At 43.5% G+C, this 12710-nt stretch overlaps 1 protein-coding gene across 1 annotated transcript in view; it reads right to left on the bottom strand.

Annotated features, from left to right (window-relative positions):
- Positions 1-4305: 4305 nt before the first annotated feature.
- The window catches only part of LOC142741756 (protein FAM200C-like), a 44045-nt gene continuing 35640 nt past the window's right edge, over positions 4306-12710 (bottom strand). Inside the window, exon 2 of the mRNA XM_075851093.1 lies at positions 4306-5014. Within this exon, the coding sequence (XP_075707208.1) occupies positions 4306-5014 (709 nt within the window). The remainder of the gene's footprint in view (positions 5015-12710) is intronic.

The following is a 12710-nucleotide window of genomic DNA, read 5'->3' as shown; positions in this document are numbered from 1 at the left end:
CTCTTCCATATCTGTATAATGTTTTTATGCAATATACACTAATTTATTGATTGATATACAGTAGAGTTTAAGTGTTCATATATTATATTTTTTCCAACTTATTTGTTTTGCCTCATGGTCTGCTCATGGTCTGCTTCTGTCCGACGTTAATGCTTACAGTATCACACTACAAAATACATAACACATCAATTACAGTTGCATTAGCAGCTATTTATGATGCATTAAAAATACAAAAGCATAATAAAACAGAGACACAGCCATTGTTCCTTTCTCTAGTCAGCAATTTTAATCGCATTAGTAACTAATTAAGAAAAAACGAAGGAAGCCTTAAAACATCTATATCCTTACAACTATAGCATTTGTCTTTGAGTGATGACAGAGTGTGCTTTAAGGAAAGGCAAACGTTTTGTTAAATGTACGATCGAAATTTCATACATATATGTTAATGTTTAGTTTGTTTTATTTTTCAAGAGAAATTTATTTTATGCCGTCTTAAATGGATATTACATTTTAGTAAATTAATCTATTCATTGTATGAAGAAAAGCTATACAATTTAGCAAAATTGCCATAGTCGTGGACAGAGCTCTACTAGCACTCTGCCTGGGACTCTTGCTCTGCTCCTGACATTACTGTCCATATATGGATAGTGATGTCTGGAGCAGAGCTGAAGTCCCAGGCAGAGCGCTAGTAAAAGCTCTGCTCCGGTACTCCAGCTCTGGGCAAGCCCCTGATATCACTGTCCATATATGGCTAGTGACGTCAGGGACAACCCCAGAGCCGTCTTAAATGGATATTACATTTTAGTAAATAAATCTATTCATTGTATGAAGAAAAGCTATACGATTTAGCAAAATTGTTTCTGCATCAATTAGTCACAGATTTCTGTTTTCTGTCATTCAATCAGTTTTGTTACTGTTTACTTCCAGGTAGGGTGTGTACCATTTGCACCCAAAAATACCGGTCAGGCTTACATGAATAAAAAGGGTGTGTGGTTTGAGGCAGGGGACATCACACAAAGTGGGTTTTGCCACTTAAGTCTGGATATTATTTATTATTTGTCAAGACTTTTTATATTTTTTAAGATCTAAAAACAGAAGCTTAAATATCAAGGATTTATTTTTGCCAGTCATGATAATAGGTCATCATTTCACAGCATAGACACATCCAGTGGAAAAAATGTATGCAATAAATGAAGACAATTTGCTGTTGCTAGCAAAAATGACTTTATATAATAAGGAATTGAAAGCTGGTTTCTTTAAAACCTTTGTTGGGCAACCTTATGTTATAGAGCAGAGCAATCCATATATAGCCACATATAGCCACATGGAAGAGGGTAAGGTTCCTGTAATCACACTCCTCACTGCTCTGCCATGGAATCTTCCCAACAAGGGTTTAAACAAAAAAAAGACAACATTTTCTTATTTTTTATTATCCTCTTGTAGGCCAAGGCTCTGACAAAATAATAGGCTCCAGTGCTCCACAGAAGACAACCACATTTGGAGCTGACTTTGGTGCCAAGCACTTGTCACTAGGGTCTATTTCTTATAGGTTGAGTAACAAATAACCTATTAGACCTTATTGATCAAACCCTGTCTGCCCTGTTACGTACTATTACATTGCAGGAACTATTATCAACATATGTCTCATGGGACTGTAGAGTATAAGGGCTAAGTCACCAGCAAGTGCGGTTTTTATTATTGAACTCCCCAGTAGCAATAGAAACTCCAATCAATATTAAATAGAACACAAGAGGAAACGGAGTCAGAAACTATTAAATAATATAAATTGCCAATGGCATAGAAAAATACAAATTTTATTGGACAATACAGGTAACATGGTTAAAATCAGACTACAAATCAAAAGAAAATGTATATCTCCAATAGTATAGGAGGGGAACTCAGGTCATAGTAAAGCAAAGTAGCACTACAGATACATCTATAGGTAATTCTGAGTAGTTACAATATAATAAATGCAAGAAAGAGATTAGCTGCAAACATGCACAGTGTTGCTACATATATGTCGAGAAGCAGGTAAAGAAAGGTAAACAGCAAGACAGAAAAAGTTTCTGTGAGATCAAGCCTGTTATCTAAGTCTACATAGAGCGTTTACACTGAACCCATCTAAAGTGCAAACACTGAGTGTATTGGTAGATATACCACGTTGTGTTTACAGGTATTAAAGTTTTGCAAGCAAATCAATGCTGGTACTGACCCATATGGTTCCACGGCTGTAGTAACTCCCAGGTGTGGAGAGACCCCAACGCGCGTTTCGCGTAGATGGCTTTCTCAAGGGGCGTTCTTAAACATTTAAGTTACCCCCCTTAAATACAATAGGTCACAGAATCAGCTGATCTCGTCAGCCAATAAGAGAAATAGATTCAGCCATGCATATCAGAACTAAGGCATCGCGAGACTCAAGTCCTGAGCCGTCGAGACCCGACCACGCATGCGCGGCTCCGGAAACCGCGCACGCGCAGACGCGTACAATCAACAGTCCAGTCAAGGTCCGGCGATGACGAAGACGACACGCATGGATGAAGAGCAAGATGAAGTAGGGAAAAGAGAGACTAGATGCAAGAGAGATAATGTGCCTGTGTAAGTTCTAAAAAATAAAGATGATATCGCAACAACTTAAATATCGGCAGTAATCCACCATTTACATACATCAAAATATAATTAGAAGAGGTACTATAATTAGATCACTCTATTATTACAGCAAAGTCGGTACATACATAACCCACTACTCCAAAACAAGAAATAATAAAAGTACAGGTGTAATATAACATATAATAACTCATAATAAATGAGCTGAAAAAATCTGGTAATAATAATTTGTGAATAAATATGACAATAGTAACAACCAAAACACACATCACATGGTATCAAAACAAAAATAACAATAGTAAGATGCTAGCAATTAAATAAATATATAGCAGCAATAGATGAGATACCAATATTTATACAAAATTAAAAATAAAAATAAATATAAAAAAAGGGGGGGGAGGTTTGGAGTAGAAAAAATTAGATAGGTACTACTATAAAATAAATAGATTTTAACGTAGGCAAGACAGTTCATACAATGTGTTGTACAAAAAATATCACTGAATAAAATATAATTATCAAAGAAAATAAATGGGCATTACTAACATAACAACACCATATAAATGATGTGTTACGTCATATCTAGTGTTATAAACAGTCAAATAGAAAAGTAAAAATAATAATAGAAAAATAAAAAAGAATAATTAATAAAACATAAAATGGTGGAGGATCTCTTGAATATGAATCCAGTCTCTCAAAATCTCGAAAAGGCAATCACAGACGGTCTAGGGCAGACATGATCAGCAACAGAGGAAATAACTAAATAGAACAAGAACATATATTAGTGGACATACAGTTAAAACAAATTAAAATACAAATACAAATAGGCAGGAATTCATAGAAAGGGTACAAAACTTAATGTCTCATTCAGACCAACAGGGGCCATAGTACCTAGGGTGACTATCCACTTGCATTCCCTCTGAGCCAACAGTTTTTTGACATCTCCACCTCTAATCCCAGAGACAACTCTATCAATACCCCATGCCTTAAATGATTTGGAATCACAGGCATGGTGTATTTTAAAGTGTCTGGGGATGGTTTTAAGCAGTGTGAGGTCATCTACGTCTTTCGCAGCTACTATATCACGCACGTGTTCTCGTATTCTAACACGTAGTTGTCTTGAAGTCAAGCCCACGTAAACTTTTTGGCAGGCACAAGTAGCGTAATAAATAACATTCACTGTGCTACAGGAGATGTAATGTCGAATCTTAAATTCCCTGTTATCAATCATTGACACAAATTTAGTAGTACGGACCAGATTCTTACAAGACAGGCAGTCACCACAAGGGTAACAACCATGTCTGGGGGTACTTGATGTAAATGGGTTGCACTGTTTTGGTACATAATGACTTCTCACCAGCATATCTTTCAAATTCATACTCCGTCGAGCTGTCATTAAGGGTTTTTTTGATAGATTTCCTGCCAATGCGGGTTCCAAATGCAGGATTGGCCAGTGTTTTTCTAATACCGATCTCATCAGTTGCCATTGATTGTTGTATGTAGTGATGTATCGGATATTAGTATCATCATTTTTCTTTTTCTTTGTTCCCAAAGAGTGTAAAATTGAGTTCCGGCTCGTAGATTGTGCTCGTCTATAGCCCCTCTTAATGCTTCTGTGACTATACCCCCTATCCAAAAATCTTTCTTTCAAATCCAAAGATTGTGTCTCAAATTTTTGTTCTGATGAGCAAATACGTCGCATTCTTAGGAACTGACCAGTGGGGACGGCACCAATCGTCGACTGGCTGTGGGCAGAGGTGGCATGAAGTAGGGAATTAACCGACGTCTTTTTTCTGAACACATCGGTTTGGAGATATCCTGGAGATATCCTGTGTTATCAACCTCAATGCTGATGTCCAGAAAATCAACCCTGTGTTGATCATACACATAGGTTAGTTTTATGTTCATATCATTGATGTTAAGACACTGCATGAAGTGTGTAAGTTGTGTCTCCGTCCCCTGCCAAACAAATAGGACATCATCAATATATCTCATCCAGGACAGCACATGGTCAACGGCGTGGGCGCCGTCATCATGGAAAACCTGCCTCTCCCAAAAACCGAGAAACAGGTTTGCGTATGACGGCGCACACGCTGCCCCCATGGCCGTACCTTGTTTTTGTACATAGAACGCATCTTTAAAGACAAAGAAGTTATGTGTCAGGATGTATTCCAGTAATTCCACAACCAGTCGACAGGTGGGGCCGTCCCAACTGCTCGTCCCCAAGAAGAAACGTACTGCATTTAAACCATCCTTGTGCCGTATACTCGTGTACAGCGACTCAATGTCTGCTGTCACCAAGATCATATCAGCATCTAAATTGATACCATCAATTCTTTTTAGAACATCTGTTGTATCTTTGACGTAAGATGGTAAGCATTCAACCAATGGTTTTAGATAATGGTCAATGAACCTGCAGATGGGATCGCAGAGTCCTCCTATCCCTGACACTATCGGGCGTCCCGGGGGGTCTGTCATGTCTTTATGCACTTTAGGCAAGAAATACAGGGTTGGAATTCTTGGATATTGTATCATTAGTCCAGATAGTATATTTTTCGGGATAATGTTTCTTTAAAACCTTTGTTGGGCAACCTTATGTTATAGAGCAGAGCAATCCATATATAGCCACATATAGCCACATGGAAGAGGGTAAGGTTCCTGTAATCACACTCCTCACTGCTCTGCCATGGAATCTTCCCAACAAGGGTTTAAACAAAAAAAAGACAACATTTTCTTATTTTTTATTATCCTCTTGTAGGCCAAGGCTCTGACAAAATAATAGGCTCCAGTGCTCCACAGAAGACAACCACATTTGGAGCTGACTTTGGTGCCAAGCACTTGTCACTAGGGTCTATTTCTTATAGGTTGAGTAACAAATAACCTATTAGACCTTATTGATCAAACCCTGTCTGCCCTGTTACGTACTATTACATTGCAGGAACTATGCAGTTCCCACAAACTTACTACGTGATATACTATTAAGTACAGTTGTGGGAACTGCATAGTTCCTACCAGTGCCGGTTCCAAGTTTATGTGGGCCCTTGGGTGACAAAGACTTAGTAGGCCCCTTTGTGGCGGAACTCACGGCAGCAGTAAAATGGCAGAAAACGTCACTTTGGGCCCCCATATAGACATTAGGCCATCTTTATGACCCCATATAAAAGTTAGGCCCCCAATTTATACCACCATAAATGTAGTGCCCTCTGTAGATAGTGCCACACAGCCCCCCTCCCAGGTAGCATCACACAGCCCCTCTTCCTGGTAGTGCCACACAGCCCCCCTCCCAGGTAGCGCCACACAGTCCCCACCTCCCAGGTAATGCCACACAGCCCCCTCCTCCCAGGTAGTGCCACACAGCCCCCTCCTCCCAGGTAGTGCAACACAGCCCCCTCCTCACAGGTAGTGCCACACAGCCCCCCTCCCTGGTAGTACCACACAGCCCTCCTCCCTGGTAGTGTCATGCAGAAACCCTCCCTCGTAGTACCACACAGTCTCCCTCCCTGTAGTGCCTTTCGGGTTACCTCTAGGAGTGGAATCCCCAGCCAGAGCATTGCGGAAGCTCTGGCTGGGGATTCCGCTTCAGGAGAAACCCCTGACATCACTGTCCATATATGGACAGTGTTGTCAGGGGCAACCCAGAGCCATAGTAATGTCTGGAGCAGAGCTAAAGTCCCAGGCAGATCGCCAGTAAAAGCTCTGCTCCGGTACTCCAGCTCTGGGGAAGCCCCTGACATCACTGTCCATATATGGCTAGTGATGTTAGGGACTTCCCCAGAGACGGAGTCCCGGAGCAGATCCACCAGCGCTCTGCCTGGGACACTGCTTTGCTCCTGACAACAATGTCCGCAAATGGACAGTGACGTCAGGAGCTTTCCCAGAGATGGAAACTCGGTGCAGATTTGCTTGTAGCGCTCTGCCTGGGACTCCTTCTCTCACTCTGACATCACTGTCCATATGTGGACAGTGATGTCAGGGGTTTCCACAGAGACGGAGTCCCGGAGCGGAGCCGCTAGCATTCTGACTGGGACTCTTTCTCTCCTCCCGACATCACTGTCCATATATGGACAGTGATACCATGACGACGGCAGTGACAACACCCTGCAGCCGAGTGGGCCCCCCCAAGTGTAGACACTTGCCCGGATTCGCTGGCTGTTGGCGCCGGCCCTGGTTCCTAAGACGTAATAGTACGTAACAGGTACATATAAGGTCTAATAGGTTCTTTGTTAATCAACCTATTAGAAATAAGTGAGGGTGCGGGCGCTTTTGGGTGCTGGCTCTATTATACAGGAAACATCCTGCTCTAACATCCCGGATTGGAGAGAACGCCGGTCGTAGCTGTTTAATCCCTTAGGGTTTAGCCCTCTAGCGCCCCATTGGCACCCTTCCTCCACGACATGATCGAGGGTGCCAATTAGATTCCATGGCGGGGGCGTGGCTTAGGCATGGCGGTGTGATGACGCGTGTGTATGCAGCTCCGGACTCACCCCGCCGAAAATCGCCCGACAGGGCATACATACCAGCCGCCCGACTCAGCATGACCAGGGGGAAACATCGCGGGCACCCCCCGGACACCTCGGGCACCCCATCTATTGGCCGATTTCTCCTGTCCACGCAGGACGGCACTCCACAGTGGTCCTCCTCGTCTCCTCCTGGAGGCCGCATCCAGCCTCCGTCGTCGCGTGGGCACACCCCGCCTTCCTCCCCCTCCGGCCAGCTACAAACCGGCGCCTGCACAAGAGGCCCTGGAGGAGAGATGCTGACGTTTGCGTTTGCAGGTAAGTAGCTACATCGACTTACCTGCTAATGCCGATGCTGCTGCAGAATCAACTGAAGCCTCTGGTGCCGATGTGTCCTCGCTCGTCTGACACGATGCAGGACCTGTGAGTGAAATCACAGCGTGATCTGGCAGAAGCTGGGCGTTCTGAAGAGAAGTGGATGATACTTCTCGTCAGAGCGCCCAGCTAGTAAAAGTATTAAAACTGCCCCGATGTACGCACATAATACACGCCCACTTGGACTTTTACTTTTAAACACACCCACTTGGACTTTTGCAAGCCTCATTTGCATAACTACAAAAATGGTCATAACTTGGCCAAAAATGCTCGTTTTTTTAAAATAAAAACGTTACTGTAATCTACATTGCAGCGCCTATCTGCTGCAATAGCAGATAGGGGTTGCAAAATCTGGTGACAGCCTCTTTAAATAGTTTCAAAAAATACATCTTGTCCTGCAAAACAAACAAGCATGTAGATGTAACGTTGATGAAAAATAAAAAAGGTATACTACCGTTCAAAAGTTTAGGGTCACTTAGAAATGTCCTTATTTTGGCAAGAAAAGCACAGTTTTTTTCAATGAAGATAACATTAAATTAATCAGAAATACACTCTATACATTGTTAATGTGCTAAATGACTATTCTAGCTGCAAACGTCTGGTTTTTAATGCAATATCTACATAGGTGTATAGAGGCCCATTTCCAGCAACCATCACTCCAGTGTTCTAATGGTACATTGTGTTTGCTAACTGTGTTAGAAGGCTATTGGATGATTAGAAAACACTTGAAAACCCTTGTGCAATTATGTTAGCACCGCTGTAAACAGTTTTGCTGTTTGGAGGAGCTATAAAACTGACCTTCCTTTGAGAAGTGCGAGGCCCCGCTGCACAACTGAGCAACAAGACAAGTCTCTAGTTTGAGAAATAGATGCCTCACAGGTCCTCAACTGGCCGCTTCATTAAATAGTACCCGCAAAACGCCAAAGTCAACTTCTACAGTGAAGAGGCGACTCCGGGATGCTGGCCTTCAGGGCAGAGTGGCAAAGAAAAAGCCATATCTGAGACTGGCTAATAAAAGGAAAAGATTAATATGGGCAAAAGCACACAGACATTGGGCAGAGGAAGATTGGAAAAAAGTGTTATGGACAGACGAATCGAAGTTTGAGGTGTTTGGATCACGCAGAAGAACATTTGTGAGACGCAGAACAACTGAAAAGGTGCTGGAAGAGTGCCTGACGCCATCTGTCAAGCATGGTGGAGGTAATGTGATGTTCTGGGGTTGCTTTGGTGCTGGTAAAGTGGGAGATTTGTACAAGGTAAAAGGGATTTTGAATAAGGAAGGCTATCACTCCATTTTGCAACGCCATGCCATACCATGTGGACAGCGCTTGATTGGAGCCAATTTCATCCTACAACAGGACAAAGACCCAAAGCACACCTCCAAATTATGCAAGAACTATTTAGGGAAGAAGCAGGCAGCTGGTATTCTATCTGTAATGGAGTGGCCAGCGCAGTCACCAGATCTCAACCCCATAGAGCTGTTGTGGGAGCAGCTTGACCGTATGGTACGCACAAAGTGCCCATCAAGCCAATCCAACTTGTGGGAGGGCCTTCTGGAAGCATGGGGTGAAATTTCTCCCGATTACCTCAGCAAATTAAAAGCTAGAATGCCAAAGGTCTGCAATGCTGTAATTGCTGCAAATGGAGCATTCTTTGACGAAAGCAAAGTTTGAAAGAGAAAATTATTATTTGAAATAAAAATCATTATTTCTAACCTTGTCAATGTCTTGACTATATTTTCCAGTCATCTTGCAACTCATTTGATAAATATAAGTGTGAGTTTTCATGGAAAACACAAAATTGTCTGGGTGACCCCAAACTTTTGAACGGTAGTGTATGTCTTTTGAAATTCAGAGATAAAAGAACATTAATAAAAAAGCTGCATCCTATATCAAAACTAGGCCACCTCCCTTAAGGGAAAGTACGGAATGCAGGGACCAGGAACAGGAACACACTAGGAGACCATTGCATAGACAAACTAGGGAAACAACAACAACAACGCTCAGGCATCAAAGCAGGGGGATGGACCCCTCTTATAGTCCAGGGTACTCACGTACTGATGTTCATGAAAGTCCGGTGCGTGCACTGCTCCTATAAGAGTGGGCACGAGCGTGCGCGCGAATACCCTACGGGATCCGGCTGAGGTGAGTGGAAGCGAGCGCTGGCGTCTCCTGAGGAGGAGGCTGGGGCAAGCTCTTGCCGACTCGTGGCTGCGGCTGTCAGGGGGAGATTGGAGCTGACAGCCTGCAGCCACAGTCATGACACTGTGCTTCATAAGTAAGTTTGAAAAGTGGGAGATTGTAATTTATTAAGTTAATCCAAACTCGCAACGTAGGGATCTTGGGGTGTTTCCAGTTTAATAGGATATTTTAGTTTTTTTTGCATAAAACAATAAAAGCATCATAAGAGATCTGGTAGACACAACAGCAATAAGGTCTTCCACCAAGAGAAGCAGACAGACCTTGTTTCTAATATACGGGGAAGTCCAACTTTAACACAATAAACTTCATCACATCAGTCAAAAAATCATAGTTAACTGGACACTCCCAAAACATGTGGATAAAGGAGCCATCCCCTCTCTGACAGCACGGACAAACCTGAAGAAGGATGGATGTCTACCCATCTTAAACAATTTAGATGGAGAATAGTAAATTTGATGAAATTATTTATTTGAATGAGACAATCTGTAGCCAGTAACAAGGGATCAACTATTGCATCCAACATCTGTGTATGATCATCAGTCAATATAGAGGGTATAATCGGAGACCATCTGTCCAAGGCTCTATCAATTTTATTAGAGGTGGCACGCAGAAGTTGTTTGTAAAGTGTAGACATAGGCCTGATCAATGCCACCTGTGACACCCAGTCCTCCACCGGAGATGTACACATCCTGACATTATAGCCTGCAAATTGTGACCAGAGAGTGTGTCTAAGTTGGAAGTATTGAAATTTAAGATGAGTTGGAATCTTGTGTTTTGCCCTAAATTGGGCAAATTGGCAAGCTTGTCCTCTATCACCATATCACCCAGAGTCATTATTCCTAGGTTCACCCATTCACCAGGTTTAGGAAGTCATCTTATGTGTGTGTCAGAAGTGGATTATACCAGAGCGGCATTCTATGTCACCAGGATACCTACTCAGAGCGGAATAGCATAATTGACCTCTGCCAAACCCTCAAGGTAGTTCGCATTGGGAATGAAAGTAGGTTCCCCGGGGGAGAGGCCTATCTATATAAGGAGTAAACTAGGGCCTTATATGATACTCATATAGGATCCATAACAAACCAAAAAAGACCCAAATGGGAACATGAAAACCAGAAGAATTTTCATATGCAAAAAATATATTTTATTTAGATTTCTTAAAACAACAACATGAATGTCACATACATGTAAATGTAAATATAAAAGAAACGTATCAAAATAATTATGTCAACATAGAGCAAAGTACACAACTGCAATTAATAAGCAAGGATAAATAGAAACTAACTTTTTATACACAGCACGATGGTACCAAATAATGCAACGATATCAATACCCAAAAACACCGAAAAAGGCCATACTTACAAATGGAAACAGCCAGGTCAGAAATGCTGATGAAAGGGCGAGCAGGTGCTTTAAATAATAATAGCCACTCCCACTAGTCTTGAGTGGAGTGGTGTGTGGTGCATGGGATGTGTAGTAAGAAATAATAAATGAATAGTGTGTGTGCAAGTGTAATACTATAAGTGAAATATAGGGGGCAGTAATGAGTGAAGTGCCTCAATAGAAATAAATGGATAATGGGGTGCGAGTGAGTGAAACATGGAGGGATAGTGTGTACGTCATGAGGCACAACGTGTATAGCCAGGTAGAAGCCTATTTGTGACGCCTTGATAATTCATAGAGCGGGCTACCCTGCTTGCTATGCCAAACAACAACACACCATGCTCTCCCAGCATCAAAGACCCGGCTGTGTCCAAGAGAAGCGAATATACATAATAATGAAAAATACCTGGGGTATTTTTAATCATTTTGGCCAAAAGGACGCAAGCTCGCAATCCACGACAAGGATCCCCAGACTTGCGAGTCCCTATGTAAAGGATCTGCCAGGTACTACGTCTGTGTATACTCCCGGGATTAATCAGTCGACACCTGAGGCCAGACCTCTTAGACTGACACCGGCTCCCACCAACCAGGGTGGCAGGCTCAGGAGTGGGAGAGCCTATCGCGGCCTGGTCAGTCGGAGTTAGCTCCGCCCCCTGTCCATTTATACCTGCCGTGTTCTCTTCCTCAGTGCTTGTTATTCTTCTTGGATTCCTGGCCCCACTGCTGCCTTGCTCCAGCCTGCTTCTGCCGTGCTTCTGCCTTACTTCAGTTCCGCTATCCTGCTTCGCTTTGCCCCTGGCTTGCTTCCTGCTCCGTGCTCTCGTTGGTATACTCCACTACATCCTGATCCTGACTGTCTCATTCACCGCTCCGTTTCCTCGCGGCGTTCCGTGGCTACTGCCCCTTCCCTTGCGTGTTCCCTGTTTGTACTCCCTTGCACTTAGACAGCGTAGGGACCGCCGCCAAGTTGTACCCCGTCGACTAGGGCGGGTCGTTGCAAGTAGGCAGGGACAGGGCGATGGGTAGATTAGGGATCACTTGTTCCCTTTACCTCCTTCCTGCCATTACATAATAACAAGCCCATACCTAGTCTACCATTTCTCCTACGCTGACGCTATCATGGACCCCCTTGAGACCCTGACCCAGCAGATGCAGGGCCTCTCCCTACAGGTCCAGGCCCTGGCTCAGAGGGTCAACCAGGGTGACGCTGCCTTAGTAGTACCCCTCACCTCACCTCTAGAACCCGACCTCAAGTTACCTGACCGGTTCTCAGGGGACCGTAAGACTTTTCTCTCCTTCCGGGAGAGTTGCAGACTTTATTTCCGCCTAAAACCTCACTCCTCAGGTTCCAAGAACCAGCGGGTGGGTATCATTATATCCCGACTCCAGGAAGGGCCCCAAGAGTGGGCCTTCTCCTTGGTTCCTGACGCCCCTGAACTTTCCTCCGTTGATCGTTTTTTCTCTGCCCTCGGACTCATTTACGACGAGACTGACAGGACTGCCTTAGCCGAGAGTCAGCTGGTGACCTTACGTCAGGGTAGGAGACCTGTTGAGGAATACTGTTCTGATTTTAGAAAGTGGTGCGTAGCTTCTCGGTGGAACGACCCGGCCCTAAGTTGCCAGTTTAGGTTATGATTATCTGACGCCCTGAAGGATCTGCTGGTTAGCTACCCCTCTTCTGACTCCCTAGACC

This window comes from Rhinoderma darwinii, chromosome 2 (genome assembly GCF_050947455.1).
Source record: "Rhinoderma darwinii isolate aRhiDar2 chromosome 2, aRhiDar2.hap1, whole genome shotgun sequence".
Classification (NCBI taxonomy): Eukaryota; Metazoa; Chordata; class Amphibia; order Anura; family Rhinodermatidae; genus Rhinoderma; species Rhinoderma darwinii.
The sequence above is the reverse complement of the archived record's forward strand: the minus strand, read 5'-3'. Positions and strand labels throughout refer to the sequence as shown.